General features: G+C 41.5%; 2 protein-coding genes across 3 annotated transcripts; both read left to right on the forward strand.

Annotated features, from left to right (window-relative positions):
• Positions 1 to 426: 426 nt before the first annotated feature.
• On the forward strand, positions 427 to 9,729 carry ndufs2 (NADH:ubiquinone oxidoreductase core subunit S2). Its single transcript, XM_071333681.1, has 13 exons — positions 427 to 587; positions 1,845 to 1,948; positions 2,881 to 3,071; positions 3,292 to 3,412; positions 5,424 to 5,536; positions 5,921 to 5,995; positions 6,241 to 6,404; positions 6,491 to 6,610; positions 6,972 to 7,101; positions 7,414 to 7,509; positions 7,934 to 8,017; positions 8,410 to 8,467; positions 9,514 to 9,729. The coding sequence occupies exons 1-13, from the start codon at positions 481 to 483 to the stop codon at positions 9,549 to 9,551; spliced, it is 1,401 nt and encodes a 466-aa protein (XP_071189782.1). The 5' UTR covers positions 427 to 480; the 3' UTR covers positions 9,552 to 9,729.
• A 178-nt stretch (positions 9,730 to 9,907) lies between these two features.
• On the forward strand, positions 9,908 to 14,467 carry LOC139534501 (high affinity immunoglobulin epsilon receptor subunit gamma-like). 2 transcript variants are annotated; one of them, XM_071333682.1, is made up of 5 exons: positions 9,908 to 10,245; positions 11,435 to 11,526; positions 12,282 to 12,332; positions 12,723 to 12,746; positions 12,861 to 14,467. In XM_071333682.1, exons 1-5 carry the CDS (start codon positions 10,185 to 10,187, stop codon positions 12,921 to 12,923), a joined length of 291 nt encoding a protein of 96 aa, XP_071189783.1. In that variant the 5' UTR covers positions 9,908 to 10,184; the 3' UTR covers positions 12,924 to 14,467. The 2 variants fall into 2 exon arrangements, with proteins under 2 accessions (XP_071189783.1, XP_071189784.1); XM_071333683.1 differs by having other exon boundaries at positions 10,007 to 10,245; positions 12,294 to 12,332.
• Positions 14,468 to 18,566: the final 4,099 nt, after the last annotated feature.

Consider the following 18,566-nt stretch of genomic DNA (forward strand, 5'->3'; position numbering starts at 1 on the left):
TGCGTATCAACAGGACCCAGAAATTCTTCAGGTGAAGAAAGTGGACTTTGTTGCTTTAATAGCATTGGTGGTAAATGGCACTGTGCACATTGAAAAAAAGTCAAGAAAGGTTGATATCATTGTTTCTGCAGTTGAACTAATTCTGGGATTAAAAGACAGCTAACATCTGAGGAGCTACATGGAGTACTTTTCCGTGTGGTCGCACCCTTTTAGGCCTCTGAACCTGAGTGGGTTTTTTAGGTTTCGAATGACTGAAGGAGCTGGAATATATATTATTTATTTATTTTACATTCTTTTGTCGTTTTTGTGGATTATTAATGTAAATGTTCTCTTCCCAGTGGAATTTACTTTTCTTTTGTGAATTTTTCACCCCCGTCCAGTTGGTGGCGATAATACACTTTTTAGCATGTAGTTCGCCCTAAACCCCAAAGAAGAAGAAATCCTTACGTCACCGGGTGCAGAGCGACTTTGACTGCCAAGATGGCGGGGACAATGTTGAGGTCGCTTAGCAAACTCGGACGTCCTTCAACAAAATTGATTATAAATAGTAGTTTGGTTAGCCCTGCTTGCACTGTCCAGCAAAACAGGTGAGATTCTCATAGTTCGTTAAGCGTAATTATAGTTTAACCGATCAATAATGTCCAAATAGGTCGTTTAGGGATCAAAAACGGTCACATAACAGCTAGCATTAGCTAGCTAACAAAATGCACTGCTCATCTACAGCAGGGGTTTGGGCTTGTCGTTCACATACCTGACACGACACACAACATCACGCTTATGTTATGTCAGAAGGAACTGTTGCATAATTGCTATAACATTAAAACAGCTGTTAGTTGGCAACCCGGCTAACGTTAGTAGCTAGGTTACTTGAATCGAATCAGGTGGATTTTGACAGCATGGCAGCACATTCGATTCATGGACAGCTTGTCATCTTGCGAAAAAACTTGTGTACAATGAGTGGAATGTTAGCACAAAATAGGTCTAGAATCCAGGCTAGCTAGCCACCTTATTGTAGTTAACTAGGCTCAATAACAACACGTTTTACATAACGTGTTATGAGTGTTTACACAACCTGATGCCATTTACTGTATTGAGGTCAACAACACCGGTTGTACACCTCTCACGCATTCATATGAATCACTTCAGGGTCAAACATAACGTGTTAGACAGTAACTTGGAACAGTTCAGCCTTACCGATCCATTTGTGCCTTGACAAGTTGCTATGGACCATTACCAACAGTTGGATAATGCTTGATATTGAGGCCTGCTTTATACACAAACATTTCATTTGGTGAATCTGTTTAATCCTACCGTTTTACTTGTGTGAAATGTGATTAGTGACCATGTCGTCAGTCTGTCTTGGCTGACCTAGAGCAGATTACTGCCCTACCCTGGACTCTAGTCTACTTATATTAGGAGTTTACTTGGCACATGTTATCAAAAAGGTCAAATAAGGGGTGCTTATGTTTGTCCTGTTTCACACATGTACAAGTGTATAACCTGTATAAGTGTGTGTGGTGTGAAATGTTTTTTTGTTTCTTGCATATCCCACTCCCCCTGAGACGTGCTCTGAGAAAGCATTAGTTTACCTCACAAAACTGTAGGTCAAACCAGTGGTTTTCAAACCTTCTCCTAGACGTTTCACAATTTTGTTGTAGTCCTGAACTAGCTCACCTGATTCAGGTAGTCCAGGGCGCTTGATGATCAGTTCAGATACATGGAAGAGCTGGGGGTCCCTGAGGAGAGGTTTGAAACCTCCTGGGTTAAACACTTGGTCAACAACATCCACACACTGCCTTAGTACCATTGATGCATCATGGTTGCTTGTTATTCTCTCTTTCCAGGCAGAAACAGTGGCAGCCAGATGTGGAGTGGACGGAGCACTATGCTGGGGCGGTGATGTACCCCAGCGCCATCACTGAGAAATGGGTCCCCCCACCATGGAATGGTACGCCCCACTGTTGTGTGCTGTCTTCATCTATAGGCCTACTAGTTATTAATGATGTGCATGAGTAATTGAGTACTCAAATTTTATTCTGTTATATTACATCATGTTTTTTTTACTATAAAATAGGAGTCTTGACTGTGATAAGGGCTCTGGAAATAAGGGTGTCTTTTCTGCAAAATTAACAAACAAGGCTATGCCATTGCACAGCCGTAGGCTTCTACAAGCAAGCGCCACATTAGTCAGCTTACTTCCTTTTTGATTGTGTTCCACGATAAAATATAACCAGTTGATTTTACAGTTTCAACAAATGTATCTTAAATGGCACTTGTTTTTTTATTGACTGAATATATGAGGCAACTTAGCAGTTAGGATGTGTTATCTGTAATGGTTATGATAAATTAGGCACTGTTTCTCACTGTTGGCATGTGGCAAAATGTTGGCAAAATGCGCAATTTTTTTCCCCACTGCCGCCCTTGTTCTAAAAATTGCTTTTTTTCATTCGGGTACTCAGTCAAAGGTCAAATCCCAAGTTGTTATTTAGGCCCAAGTCCAAAGTTGGGTATAATGATTGAAATCTGTTAGTTCCATATGTGGGAGTTACATTTTATTGCCTGCTACTCCATCGAACCTGATTGGCCACAACGTGGTTGTCAGTGGTTTCTAAACTCATTCTGTGACTTTATAACTTTATTATAGATTTAGAATCATTCCACATCATACTATGTGACTTTATCGTAGTCATTCTACATTCAACTTTATCTAAACTCGTATGCATGAATTCCGAACCAACTAGCCTGTCCAACCTCTTTCTTTTTTCTATGTTGAACCCTGGCGAAGGCCAAGAGACGAAATGCGTTGGTTTTACTTTTAACAAAAAAGTAGCTTTTCTTATCAACTTTAACTGCCAAATCTCCTCTCAATCCCTCTCTCAGATAAGGATGCTCCTATGGAGAAGGAGGTGTCTAACCTGACCATTAACTTTGGCCCCCAGCACCCCGCAGCCCATGGCGTGCTGCGTCTGGTGCTGGAGCTCAGCGGGGAGTCAGTTAAGAAGTGTGATCCCCACGTGGGCCTGCTGCACCGCGGCACAGAAAAACTCATTGAGTACAAGACCTACCTGCAGGTATGTAGCACACCTAGAGACAGTAAGGTATGTAAGAAGACAAAAATCCTGCCAGAATAGTTCAGCCGTCAGCTAGGATAGCAAATTGGCTGTAAGTTACTAGCGTAAGTGTCCTGGCTAAGATGCTTGTAATGTACAAGCTCGTGTTTAGGCTCTTCTACAACGGGCATGTTTTTGTTTGATGAAATGCATTGACCAGTCTTCCTGTGTTTTGCTATAGGCGCTGCCTTACTTTGACAGGTTGGACTACGTGTCCATGATGTGTAACGAGCAGGCCTACTCTCTGGCCGTGGAGAAGCTGCTCAACATCCAGGCCCCACCCCGCGCACAGTGGATCAGAGGTGAGACTAGGAGCTACTAGACGACCTTGCCAGAAAGGACAAACTAACCAATACCTCAAACTGATGAGCAAACCAAGTTACATGAGCTTTTTTCCCCCTGAATTGTCGGTTCAGAGATAAGGGTACAGTTTGGGTTAACAAGTGAAATTTGTGGTTAAGGTGGTGCACCTCTTTCCTCTACCAGCACAACAGTAACAAGCGTGAGAATCATAACCTTCTTAGGTCATCTGGCCCCATTTACCTCTTCATACACGGTCACTAGGGGGCAGTAGTTAGCTACATGGAGTTCAACAGTCAACATGGATATACAGTTGAAGTCGGAAGTTTACATACACTTAGGTTGGAGTCATTAAAACATCTTTTTCAGCCACTCCACAAATGTCTTGTTAACAAACTATAGTTTTGGCAAGTCGGTTAGGACATCTACTTTGTGCATGACACAAGTAATTTACAGACAGATTATTTCAGTTATAATTCACTGTATCACAATTCCAGTGGGTCAGAAGTTTACATACACTAAGTTGACTGTGCCTTTAAACAGCTTGGAAAATCCCAGAAAATGATGGCTTTGGAAGCTTCTGATAGGCTAATTGACATAATTTGAGTCAATTGGAAGTGTACCTGTGGATGTATTTCAAGGCCTACCTTCAAACTCAGTGCCTTTTTGTTTGACATCATGGGAAAATCAAAAGAAATCAGCCAAGACCTCAGAAAAAAAGAAGTTGTAGACCTCCACAAGTCTGGTTCATCCTTGGGAGCAATTTCTAAACGCCTGAAGGTACCACGTTCATCTGTACAAACAATAGTACGCAAGAATAAACACCATGGGACCACGCAGCCGTCATACCGAACAGGAAGGAGACGCGTTCTGTCTCCTAGAGATGAACGTACTTTGGTGCGAAAAGTGCTAATCAATCCAAGAACATCAGCAAAGGACCTTGTGAAGATGCTGGAGGAAACAGGTACAAAAGTATCTATATCCACAGTAAAACGAGTCCTATATTGACATAATCTGAAAGGCTGCTCAGCAAGGAAGAAGCCACTGCTCCAAAACCGCCGTAAAAAAAAGACAGACTACGGTTTGCAGCTGCACATGGGGACAAAGATCGTACTTTCTGGAGAAATGTCCTCTGGTCTGATGAAACAAAATTAGAACTGTTTGGCCATAATGACCATCATTATGGTTGGAAGAAAAAGCTGAAGGACACCATCCCAACCGTGAAGCATGGGGGTGGCAGCATCATGTTGTGGGGGTGCTTTGCTGCAGGAGGGAATGGTGCACTTCACAAAATAGATGGCACCATGAGAAGGAAAAGTATGTGGATATATTGAAGCAACATCTCAAGACATCAGTCTGGAAGTTAAAGCTTGGTCGCAAATGGGTCTTCCAAATGGACAATGACTCCAAGCATACTTCCAAAGTTGTGGCAAAATGGCTTAAGGACAACAAAGTCAAGGTATTGGAGTCGCCATCACAAAGCCCTGACCTCAATCCTATAAAAAATTTGTGGGCAGAACTGAAAAGGCGTGTGCAAGCAAGGAGGCCTACAAACCTGACTCAGTTACATCAGCTCTGTCAGGAGGAATGGGCCAAAATTCACCCAACTTATTGTGGGAAGCTTGTGGAAGGCTAACCGAAACGTTTGACCCAAGTTAAAGAATTTAAAGGCAATGCTACCAAATACTAATTGAGTATGTGAACTTCTGACCCACTGGGAATGTGATGAAAGAAATAAAAGCTGAAATTAATCATTCTCTATACTATTATTCTGACATTTCACATTCTTAAATTGAAGTGGTGATCCTAAGACAGGAAATGTTTACTATGGTTACATTTCAGGAATTGTGAAAAACTGAGTTTAAATGTATTTGGCCAAGGTGTATGTAAACTTCTGACTTCAACTGTACAGAGGGACTGGGGCCTGTTACACAATCTCCACACAGGCAGAAGATGGACAACAGTGGTGAATCAAGTAAGTATGACTTTTCAGGGTGTACTTCTGTTTTACAGTTCTTTTCGGAGAGCTGACTCGCATCCTGAACCACATCATGGCCATCACCACCCACGCCCTGGACATCGGAGCCATGACCCCCTTCTTCTGGATGTTCGAGGAGAGAGAGAAGGTGAGAATGGAAACAGAATTTAGGATCTGGGGCCGTATCAAGCATAACAGAGTAGGAGTGATGATCTAGAATCAGGCACTCTGAGATGCTTTATGAACGGGTCCTGATCTTCCTCCCTTTTGCTGGAGTACCAATTTTTGGAAGTCCTTTTTCTTATTCGTATATTAACTAATTTAATATCGCCAGGCAGGACAAAACTCCATCTGACCCAAACAGGATGGAATTTCAGGCAGTCTTTTCAAACGGCTCTTACACTAAAAGTGTATTATCATAATTTTCACAATTTCCCAGTATTATTCCAATCTGTGTGTAAAACACTGGAAAACCATGTTTTTTTGATAGCACTGGACCTTTCATGGTGTCTTGTCTCTATCCTTCTCCTAGATGTTTGAGTTCTATGAGCGTGTCTCAGGGGCCAGGATGCATGCAGCCTACGTCAGACCTGGAGGAGTACACCAGGTGAGGGCTGCCTGGGAACTAAGTCTTATGGGGTTTCTCCTGGGTGACATATCCCCTAGGTCCAGATCTAGGATCAGCATCCTCTCCCCAATCCTAACCTTCACCATTAGGGGGGGGGGGGGGATCGCAAAACTGACCCAAGATCAGCGTCTAGGGGCAACTTCACCCTACAGCTATGTATGCGATGGAATGCGATGGAATGGTCGCTATAAAGATAAGATGCTTGTGTTATTTGCTTGTCCCAGGACATGCCACTGGGACTAATGGATGATATCTACGAGTGGTGCAAGAACTTCTCCATCAGAATAGATGAGGTGGAGGAGATGTTGACCAACAACCGTATCTGGAAGAACCGCACTGTGGACATCGGGGTTGTGTCTGCAGAGGACGCACTCAACTATGGCTTCAGGTGAGACGCACTCACTCACACACTCTCTCTCAAACTGTTGAGAAGCTAATGAAAGATGTAAACAACCCCCTCTGCTTGTCTGTCAGTGGTGTGATGCTGAGGGGTTCAGGCATCAAGTGGGACCTGAGGAAGTCTCAGCCCTACGACAAGTATGACGAGGTGGAGTTTGACGTTCCCATCGGCAGCAAGGGAGACTGCTACGACAGGTGAGAAGAACGCCTACTGTCCTCTCTCTGTCTGCCTCGCTCTCTTTTACTTAATATTGCCTTTGTGTAGATGAGAGATTTTGTCTGTTTTACCTTCATATATCTTATTGATTGTTTTTGATTGAATCCTCTACATGATCTGTTTTGGCGTTGTCGGCGGCTGGTCTAGTGGTAGTGCTGCCACATTACGGACCACATGCCCCTGGAGGGCAGCGGTTAAATCCCCCGTTCTGCCACCACTCACCCCCCCCATCTACTTATCTAGCTGTATCTGTCAATACAACTTTTAAAATACCTTCACAATATACATGTTTACATCTTGTTTCCCTCCCTTCGTCCTCTCCTCTTTGGTGTTGGTCAGGTACCTGTGCAGGGTGGAGGAGATGAGGCAGAGTCTCAGGATCATGATCGAGGCCCTCAACAAGATGCCAGCGGGAGAGATCAAAGTGGACGACGCCAAGGTGGCCCCGCCCAAGAGATCTGAGATGAAGGTGAGAGAACGACTGAATATTTTTTATTTGAGATCATTGAGGACAGCGGGGTGCACGTTTTTAGCCCTAGCGCTAAACGCACCGGATTCAACTAATCAAACGGCTTGATGAGTTAATTAGTTGAATCAGGTGTATGAGTGCACCTTTTTTGGGTGCTCGGGACCAAGATGGAGAAACACAGGGCATTTAGATCATCCTCGATTTTTGTCTGCCTTACCCTGTAGTTAAACACAAGCCCTGGTTACGGTGGAGTGTTTCACATCGAGTCTATATAAGCATCAGTTGTAATGGTGGTTAATGTTCCCATGTTAGATGTCCATGGAGTCTCTGATCCATCACTTTAAGCTGTACACAGAGGGTTACCAGGTGCCCCCCGGATCCACATACACAGCTGTAGAAGCACCCAAGGTAAGCTCTCCCCTTTCTTCAGACGTGCATGGATAGAAGGGATTTGAGCCTTTCTGTTTAAAAAAAAATGGAACCTCAAATACTTTGAGGCTATTCTATATGAGCAGTTTACCGTTTGTAATGGTGAGATTCTCCTCCAACTGATCCATTTTGTAGGTCATAGGATGCCTTTAGATATAAAACAATTCCATGTCATTTATTATATTGATTTGACAGCCAGAGATATTCTGTAAATGTGCCAGATTCAGCTAGCTGGTTAATTCGAATCTGTAGTCCCTGGATATAGGTGTGTTAAAACACTGAATATAATATGCTGTAGGTGCTGCTGTTGTGTAATGTGATCTCCTCTCCTGTCTCTTCCAGCGAAAGTTTGGTGTGAATGTGTTGGGTAGGAATATTAATGTGTAATATTGTTATTTTGCAGGGAGAGTTTGGTGTGTATCTGGTATCTGACGGCTCCAGCAGGCCCTACCGCTGCAAAATCAAAGCTCCAGGATTCGCTCACTTGGTACGGGGAGTTCAAACTACCACAACACAGACAGAATTCACACCCTGAATTATTTAATGCAGTTGTTATAAATTATTCAATGTGTAAAACAGCTTCTTCCTCAAGGCTACTTATAGTTCATTAAGGACATTTATAAACCAGTATAATAGCATTTGTAAAAGAACACAAACCCAACCCTGCCTTCCCCTCTCTGTCTGTGTTGTAACATGTTTGTTCTTGGGACATTAACACACCAGACCGTCCCACACTGTTTTGGTTTCCGTATCAAATCACTTTATTTAAAGTGCATTGCACAAACGTGTCGCAACACAGATTTTATAAGAAAAGAGCTATGTATGATGCTTCTTTCGGTTTATAGTTGATTGATGGTTTTGCGACGTTGTCTTCCCCAGGCCGCCCTGGATATGATGGCTAAAGGACACATGCTGGCTGACGTAGTGGCCATTATTGGTAAGAAATGTTTCTATTGGGTCATGTTCAGTAGGACACACAGTAGCAAAATGTTTTGTGACGGTTAACACAAATCTGTGTTCTAATTGTATTAGTACCTCTGTTTCACAAACAATTCTCCCTGCTGAACACGACTCTTATGTTATCAGTCAACCATTGAATATCAGAATCCTTAGCAATGCAATTCATGTACACTGAACAAAAATATAAACGCAACATTTTCAAAGGTTTTACAAAGGAGTTAAGTTCATATCAGGAAATCAGTTAATTTTAAATACATTTGTTAGGTGCTAATCTATGGATTTCACATGACTGGGAATACAGATATACATGTTGATCACAGATGAGCGTGGATCAGAAAACCAGTCAGTGTCTGGTTTGACCACCATTTGCCTCATCTCCTTAGCGTAGAGTTGATCAGGCTGTTGATTGTGGCCTGTGGAATGTGGTCTCACTCTTCAATGGTTGTGCGAAGTTGCTGGATATTGGTGGGAACTGGAACACGTTGTCCTGGGCTGGCGTAGTTAGATGTGGTTGTGAGGCTGGTTGGACGTACTGCTAAATTCTCTAAAATTAGGTTGGAGGTGGCTTATGGTAGAGAAATGAACCTACAATTATCTGGCGACTGCTCTGGTGGATATTCCTGCAGTCAGCATACCAATTGCATACTCCCTCAAAACATGAGACATATGTGGCCTTGTGTTGTGTGACAGAACTGCACATTTTAGTGGCCTTTTATTGTCCCCAGCACAAGATGCACCTGTGTAATGATCATGCTGTTTAATCAGCCTCTCGATATTCCACATCTGTCAGGTGGATTATCTTGGCAAAGGAGAGATGCTCACTAACAGGGGTGTAAACAAATTTGTGCACATTTGAGAGAAATATGCTTTTTGTGCATATGGAACATTTTTGGGATCTTTTATTTCAGCTCATGAAACATGGGACCAACACTTTACATGTTGCATTTATATTTTTGTTCAGTGTAGTTCCTGTTCAATGTATGGTTGAGTTTTTTTTTTTCTTAGTTTTTTTTTTCTTGACAGGCACCCAGGACATTGTGTTTGGAGAAGTTGACCGCTAAGTTAAAACGCTTGACTGTTGAATGATGACACCCATGGTTCCACTCTGAAGAGGATTTCTCAGTGCTGTCTTTACTACCTTGTTTGTCTATCATTCACTGTACTGAGATTTTGACAGATGGGCCAACTCGTAATCATTGATGTATAATGCTGTAAACCTAATAAATATTTTATCTCTGATCGGTCAAATAGTGTGATTTCACTTATCAGTATCTTTGTAGTTAAGAAACATACAGTAAGACCTTCAGGGAAGTCATAGCTCAATGTTATTTCCGTTTTCAAAACACCATGTTGCACAAACCAACATGTGGTAAAGATAGAGTAAGTCGACAGAAACCGAAGCATTTCTAGGTCTTTCAGTCTGTCCTTCCTCCAACGCTGTCTGCAGGCCCACAGTCAGGGGAGTGGTCTGATCATAAAAAAATGGACTGAGCTCGACCACAACTTCCCCCCTGCTGCTCTACCCTGGCTTTCTTTGTAACACTGCGTCATCACCACACTAAACGAACCGACTCGTCAGCCCTGCTCAACCTATATGCTGGTTACTGACTGAGCAGTCCGACACCCGGTAAAAAGAGCTTGTCGCCGCTGTCTACTGTTGCGGTGTGTCCTGTTGTATCCTTGTTGCTGTGACAATGGGAGGCAGATTCCAGGTTCTTTCAGCTCTTCCTTTGTGGTTGAGCTTTGGCAGCGCTGGTGAGTCCGGAGTTTGATAAGTACAAACCTCTTGATGTTTGGTTGTGGACCTGTGCTATGAAAGTGTTATTTCTTTGTGGGATTAACAGTTTAACCTTTTGATTAGAATAATTCCAGCCAAATTTGGTCTCCCACTGGAGGAAATATTTTAAAGTAAATGATAAAGTATCATGGTGAGTCCCATGGTTGAGATCAGGGCTCATGTCCACAAAGCATTTCAGAGTAGTGCTGATCTAGGATCTGACCATATTATCTTATTCATTATGATCTACAAGGCAAAACGGATCCTAGATCAGCACTCCTACGCTGAGATGCTTTGTAGAAACAGGCCCAGATCTCAGGGAGTCCAGCAATTAACATAGTTTGAGTTAAAAATGCCGGTACATCACGTTCAAATCTTTTTACTGAAGACTGACATAAGTCCGTCAGTGAAAATATTTGAATGTGATGTACTGGTATTTGGAACTCGTCTAATATTATGTTGGTCATATTATGAATTATCAACCATTTAGTTGATAGAAACCCTGTAGCGACGCGTTTAAAATAATTGTTGAAGTGGGCATCATAATTTCTCCTTCCTGAAAAAATGAAGTAAATCATAGCTTTTCCTGTCTGTAAATGGTTTTGCTCATGACTGTTTTAACCTGGTTTTAGAAATTGATTTTTCATTATAACCAAATGGAGTTTGGAGCAAAAAAATTATTGTATATTGGTGTAGTATAGGTGATTCTGATTCACAGATATGAGGAAAGGAAACCAAAAGAGATCATAGAAAAATCAACCACATCACCCTAGTCCCGCCTCACACTTGCACACACACACACACCAAACTGATAATAAAGATAAAATAATCACATTTTCCATGTGAAAACTGAGAGACACTCAATTTGAAGATATGCCTACTTGTCAGTACAGAATGATATTAACCAAGATCATTTTTGACATGTGTATAGGAGTAGGTAGGTACTGTACCAGCCAAATGGGTAAGGAAAGATGACCGTGAGATCTATTTGACATACTGATTACTGGTGGTCACTTGCGATAACTGATATTGTCTGGTTGTTTTTACCTACCTTAGTTACATGCACTGTAAGTCGCTCTGAATAAGAGAATCTGCTAAATGACTAAATTGGTGGTCAAACCTCAGAGGACCATCCTGTAAATAGCAGTTCTTCTCCTCTGTCCTCAGCGGCCCTGGTTGAGCCTCAGATCTGCTACATCCTGGACGCCATCTTGTTTCTGTACGGTATCATCCTTACCGTGCTATACTGCAGGATCAAGGTACAGCTGCCTTGCCTTCTACACTCTAGAAATAGTTGTATACCCTTTCCCCAGATACTGTATATGCCTCATCACAATTATATTGTGGAGATCTACAGACAGTTAGTTCATTGGACGTCATTGTATAGTTTCTTATCTGACATGCACTGCCAACTGTAGGACCTTATGTAGACAGGTGTGTTTCTATCTGAATCATGTCCAAACAGTTGAATTATCCTAAAGTGGACTCCAATCAAGTTGTAGTGACACCTCAAGGATGATCAAAGGAAATTGGATGCACCTGAGTTCCATTTGGAGTGTCATAGCAAAGGAGTGTGAATACTTATGTAAATGAGATTTCTGTATTAAATTTTCAATAAATTGGCAAAACAATTCTAAAAAGGTTTTCACTGTCATTACGATGTATTGTGTGTACAGATGGGTGAGAGAAAAAAATCTATTGGATCCATTTTGAATTCAGGCTGTAACAACAAAATATGTAATAAGTCCAGGGGTATGAATACCTTCTGAAGGCACTGTAGATCTGAAAGATATGGATAGGTATAAACACTGATCTAAAAACCAATGTTCTCTGCAGTATGACTATGGTAGTAGCTCCACCTTGTCCTCTGGAAGGTTAGGTGGAATTTTCACCGTATTGCTTATACTTATCCAACCCATCCAATCGTTTCAGATCTACACAAATGCCTATAACAGCTTGGGGTTGATTCAGTTTCATCTGTCTGTCTGTCTTACCTCTATTTTTCAACACTCAGTATTTCACACAGATGGCTCCGGTGACTGGGACTGGGAAAGCAAAGCCAGTGGTGAGAAAGCCACAGTAACATGATCAACACTGTTAAACCCTATTAAACAAGCCCCTATGGCACCCAGATACATGAAACGAGCCCCTGCAGTTGCCCGGGGATCAAATCAATGTAATGTGAGATATGCTCCAAACCATTTTCTAGTCCTGTACAACGCAGACAAACACAACTACAGCTTTATAGTTGGTTGGGGGCAGGAAGGGATTTTCTGACAAACGTTTAACATTAAACCTAATAGCTTAATTTTCACACACTTTCTACAAAAAAATATGCCACACCTGTACTCACACACAAGCGCATCCTGTTTCAAGATGTTGCATGAATAGTGATTTAGACATTTTCCTCAGTGTTTGTGTTTTGTAATGGTGTTTCTCTTTCACTCTGACACAGAATGCAGAGGAGAGCATCTATACGGTGAGTTGGTGATGGTGATCTTAGTTGATGTGTGGAATTTCAATTGTAGGTCCTTGCTTAATTATATTTTTTCTCGGTATCTCTTTCTCTCTCTCTCTCTCTCTCTCCTATCAGGGATTGGCTCCTCATACTGCAGACACCTACCAGACCATCGGTCAGAAGAAAGGACTGCACTAGTCGAGGATGAGTTGAAGACGGAGAAAGTTTGAGTCTTTCCATTTGTTAAATCACTTTTGTCTTTTCAGGCATTTCCCATGCATCTTATGTATTTTATTTAACATAGCTTTTGAGCGAAAATGTAACGTTTTTAAAAAACATTTATTTGCAATTCATATGTGAAAGCCTCCTTTGTATGTTGTGGTATGTGTCTCGAAAGAGAGAGAAACGTGAGAAGAGCAAAAGAGGGAAGAAGTTGAGCAGTGGGTAAAAATGTATTTACGATTGTTTTGACAGTAGCTAGGTTTGCATCCAATTTGCGACAGATTTTCATGTAAATGTTATAAAATCTGCATAAAATAATATGCGCATTTTCCCACCAGATATGTTTTACTGACTTTATGAGGATACAATCCTGTGCGTGATGACGTAGTGCACGTAAAATATATTTTACAGTTAAATTCCCATGTACCGAATGAAAAATACAATTTCTATCGCATTTTCGACTCTACTGATAATTAGTCACAAAAACTGTTGCATTGAATAGAAAATGTACCCGAGTTGGTCTTGGCACATGCGCTCTAGCCAACACCTAGGTGCGGGTAGGCTACCTATTATGAGATCATTATGAATAAGAGCGATATTATTTGTATTGGTCAAACCTAATCATCGTTCGTCATCTCACCGGTATAAGACCCTCGATGTTAATTGTATAGGAGCAAGCAAGCATTCACCATCCTGTGAAGTTCATTATTTATTTCATCTGTAGCCAAATAAACTGCATGCTGTCCCGAGTCGGAGTGGGAGAACCACACAACATATAATTTCGTGACTCACAAATTTACTTCGATATGATGGGTATTATATCAATATTTGCGCAGAAAACGTTTCCACCGCCATTTATCGCATAATTAATTTTACCGACACAAAAGTATCCCACCATGTCGAACGAACAAATTGTCTGTCAGTATAAGATTGTACAGGTGTTCCTGTCAAAAATCTCCCCCCTTCCAGAATCCCCCCCACCTTCTAATTTCCTCCATTTTGTGGCTAGAGTCAAATACTTTCTGTGGCACACATCAGAGTCAAATACTTTCTATAGAACAAACTTCACGTCGGGATAGGCAACTGAAATTAATAATCAATGTATGTGTGTTGTAATTAAACAAAGGAGGGAGTAAAATGTTGGCAAATCAGTAGCGGATTTAGGAACGGGGGGGATCCCGGCACAACACCGGCATTTCATGTTTCCATAGCCCGGTCGTGACTTTTTTCATGCGGCAGGTAATTCATCTGCATGAAATGGTTGGATGGAAAACTTGTTTGTGCAGCCTATGTCTTCTTTATATGATACTTATACGGAGGTTTTTTAGATCTAGCTCGAGATTTATGTTTTTGGTATTTTCAAAAAGAAGGTCTCATATGTTTTTATATAGGTTCATATACCGTTTTATCAAATCATGTACAGTTTTTAACTATTGATATTGGTGTTCTGGGTATATTTTTGGTATTTTCAAAGTTTATATGGTGCTTTTATAATACATTCTAATAAAATATCAAACTGATGGGTCTGTGGTAGGGTATTTTGCTATTTTCTTTCACACAGTTGATGCATTTAGCTCACGCTATTTCAGAGGCTGATTTCCGTTTCACCGAAGCCATGGCAACTGATCATGGCCCCCGGCCACACACTGTCCGACTCACATCCTCTTTGTGGCCACAGCAAAGTTTCTGTCATGTGTGTGTCTGTGTGCGCGGTCTTGTCCGTTCTGCCGCTCTAGGTGAGACAAATGTCTTTGCCTATACCCCTGCGAATCTAGAACAGTCACAGTAAGCAAAATAACAATGAAAATAAGTCTAAAATATGTATTTGACAGACTTTGAAGTTAGGTTAATTTTAGGTTCTTAATGAAAGTTGAAAATATGTATTTTCCGGACGTTTAAAATACGTATTTTCTGGATGTTGAAATCAGGTTCATTTTCGGTACTGAATGAAACATGAAAATACATCTTAATGAAGAGTAAAGTAGGGTACAATGCAGTACATTATACTGTACTGAACTATACTTTTCTTTACTGTACTCTGCTGTCATCTACTGTGCTGTCCAAACTTGTGAAACAGATGTCGATGATTGGTTCAGATTTGTCCATGTTCATGGATGTTGAAATCAAGGCCGGTCTGGAATTGAAGGATACAAAACTTGAAACTACTGATTATCATAACAATTTAGCCCACTGGGTGAAACTCCTAGACAGCAGTTGTGAGTAGCCTGATTTTCCATTCCATACTGTCATTTTTTTTTAACCTGTCTTGTTTTTAGGATATCACGTTTGTTAACATGCCATATTCACATCAAAGCGCTTTTAAAAAACTTTGATTCGGCGCCATTTAGGTTAGGCTATTTGATCAGAGAAACGTGCATAATGTAAAACGTGTCTCGTGACATTGTCAAAATTTCACCTCCACTCCAGTCTGTAGGCTACAGAAAATACCATATACTCTTTCTAACGTAGGCTATATGCTACATGATTTATGTTAGACCATTTTTTGCCGAAAGTTGGTGGAGCGCCACAGCTGGTCACCTCCAACCGCACCCTGGAGAGGCGTGCTCCGCTTGGACAAGCAAAATATTTACAAGTGGGCACTGCTTATCACGGGCGGCATCAGCGCTCACATTCCACTGGGTAAGAGACATTTTTATTATTTTTGGGCAGAATTATGCAAGGCTTTATCTGTTGTTGGAGGTACGTCTTGGTCAGTTTAGCTCGGAAAATGCCGCCCTCGTCAATCTGCCGTAGGCGGCCGCCTTCTGCTAGTGGGTTTTGACCAGAGCCAGTGACTCTTGACAACGCTTCGCTCCAATGCTTAGCTTCGTTGGAAATTTGCAGAGCTCAACGTTTTCTACAGCTCAGTTAGCAGGGTTCTCGCTGCTCACCTTTATTGAGAGCACCTTGACTGCCTGCGTCACTGCTTGGTATGGAAACTGCTTGGCATCTGACCATAAGGTGCTACAGAGGGTAGTGCATATGGCCCAGCTCCCTGCCACCCAGGACCTCTTGTTTTAAATATACTTAATTATCAAAAGTAAATGGAATTGCTAAAATGAACTTAAGTATCAAAAGCACCATCAATGTTTTATTGACGATTGCCAGGGGCACACTACAACACTCAGACATCATTTGCGAACAAAGCATTTGTGTTTAGTTAGTCTGCCAGATCAGGGGCAGTAAGGAAGACCAGGGATGTTCTCTTGATAAGTGTGTAAATTGGATAATTTTCGTGTCAACAGGTAACAAGTACTTTTGGGTGTCAGGGAAAATGTATGGAGTAAAAAGTACGTTATTTTCTTTTGGAATGTAGTGATGTAAAAGTTGGCAAAAATAGTAAAGTACAGATACTCCAAAAAACGACTGAAGTTGTGCTTTAAATAATTTTTTACTTAAGTACTTTACATCACTGCGCACGGCAAGCAGTACCGGAGCGCCATGTCTGGGACCAAAAGGCTCCTGAACAACTTCAACCCCCACTTGATTAACTGTTGAACAGTTAATGAAATGGCTACCCGGACTATTTGCATTGACCCCCTTTTTTATGCACTGACCGTCTTGCAGCGGCTCTATGCACACAACACACACACAACACACACACACGCTCACACACAACACACACACGCTCACACACACACACGCTCACACACACACACAACACACACACGCACACACACACAACACACGCTCACACACACACACACGCTCACACACAACACACACACACACACAACACACACACGCACACACACAACACACACACGCTCACACACACACAACACACACACACAACACATACACGCTCACACACACACACTCACACATAGACACATTTTCACAATCTTCACATATGCTGCTACTCTGTTTATTATCTATCCTGATTGCCTAGTTACTTTTACCACTACCTACATGTACATATTATCTCAACTACCTTGTACTCCTGCACATTGACTCTGTACCGGTACTCCTTGTATATAGTCTCGTTATTGTAATTTTATTGTTACCTTTTCCTTTAAAAAATTTTTGCAAATGTTTCATACTTTTTGACTCTGCATTGTTGGGAAAGGGCGCGTAAGTAAGCATTTCACGGTAAAGTCTACACCTGTTGTAGTATGTTTATGTGCCATTTTTTCAATTTTTTTTAATTGTTGGTGAAAACCCAACATAATGGGCGGAACCGCCCTGTGTGTGTGTGTCCATAGACATCAAAACCAGGGTCTGTCCTTGCACATTTACAGAGAACCAATGGGTACCTAATGTAACCCAAGGCAGCAGGCATAAAAGAAACATACTGGTCTTGAGGAGAAGAAGGTTCTCTACTGCACTGTTCAACCAATCCAGTAAATGTGGAGGAGGAGTTAAGATGGAGCGTTACCTTATTAAAATCCAAAAGAGGAAGTCGTGTCACAGGCTCTCTTTCCATTTCCCCTGAAAACCGGAACATCCGGTTGTTGGCATGAGGATTCGGCAGAGGCTAAGGGCTAAGCCAGCGTTTCCTAAACTCGGTCCTGGGGACCAAAGGGTGCACGTTTTGGTTTTTGCCCAAGCACTACACAGCTAATTCAAATAATCAAAGCTTGATGATGAGTTCATTATTTGAATCAGCTGTGTTGTGCTAGAGCAAAAACCAAAAAGTGCACCCCTTGTCGTCCCCAGGACCCGGTTTGGGAAACGCTGGGCTAAGCCTAACGCTAATGTCTGATGTAGTTGACATGTAATGCTGAGTGTATACCACAGGATGGCGACGATGCTGTACCAGCTACATGGCCACTGTCAATTGAAAGGAGGAAACAGTGAAGAGGGAGTATATAAAGGGTAGTCCGTTTACCCAACTGAAAATGCCTGAGGGCTCCTAACTGTTTTAGAGGTTGACATCCTTCTTGAACCCCTTCAGTAGAGATGTCATTCTGCCGGAGCTAAAATGGGAGACATTTCCCTTACCTTTCAACTCTTTTTCATCCACAGTTCCTGAAATTACCCCACTTATGTAGATGTCAAGCAATGAAACTATTTTTTTCCCCTGGTGCCTAAAGGGATAGATGTAGATCATGGTATTTTGTAGATAGGATACACCTAGATCATGGTATATTGTAGATAGGATACACCTAGATCATGGTATATTGTAGATAGGATACACCTAGATCATGGTATATTGTAGATAGGATACAGCTAGATCATGGTATATTGTAGATAGGATACAGCTAGATCATGGTATATTGTAGATAGGATACAGCTAGATCATGGTATATTGTAGATAGGATACAGCTAGATCATGGTATATTGTAGATAGGATACAGCTAGATCATGGTATATTGTAGATAGGATACAGCTAGATCATGGTATATTGTAGATAGGATACACCTAGATCATGGTATATTGTAGATAGGATACACCTAGATCATGGTATATTGTAGATAGGATACACCTAGATCATGGTATATTGTAGATAGGATACATCTAGATCATGGTAGATTGTAGATAGGATACACCTAGATCATGGTATATTGTAGATAGGATACACCTAGATCATGGTATATTGTAGATAGGATACATCTAGATCATGGTAGATTGTAGATAGGATACACCTAGATCATGGTAGATTGTAGATAGGATACA

The sequence above is a fragment of the Salvelinus alpinus genome, chromosome 11 (assembly GCF_045679555.1).
Source record: "Salvelinus alpinus chromosome 11, SLU_Salpinus.1, whole genome shotgun sequence".
Lineage (NCBI taxonomy): Eukaryota > Metazoa > Chordata > Actinopteri > Salmoniformes > Salmonidae > Salvelinus > Salvelinus alpinus.

Excerpts from the sequence above, each read along its gene's own strand:
- LOC139534501 (XM_071333682.1), top strand. The coding sequence starts at position 10,185 with ATGGGAGGCAGATTCCAGGTTCTTTCAGCTCTTCCTTTGTGGTTGAGC. Across the intron at positions 10,246-11,434 it reads GTTGAGCTTTGGCAGCGCTG|CGGCCCTGGTTGAGCCTCAG; the intron begins GTGAGTCCGGAG and ends CTCTGTCCTCAG. Across the intron at positions 12,333-12,722 it reads CTGGGAAAGCAAAGCCAGTG|AATGCAGAGGAGAGCATCTA; the intron begins GTGAGAAAGCCA and ends ACTCTGACACAG.
- ndufs2 (XM_071333681.1), top strand. The coding sequence starts at position 481 with ATGGCGGGGACAATGTTGAGGTCGCTTAGCAAACTCGGACGTCCTTCA. Across the intron at positions 3,072-3,291 it reads AGTACAAGACCTACCTGCAG|GCGCTGCCTTACTTTGACAG; the intron begins GTATGTAGCACA and ends GTTTTGCTATAG. Across the intron at positions 6,405-6,490 it reads GCACTCAACTATGGCTTCAG|TGGTGTGATGCTGAGGGGTT; the intron begins GTGAGACGCACT and ends CTTGTCTGTCAG.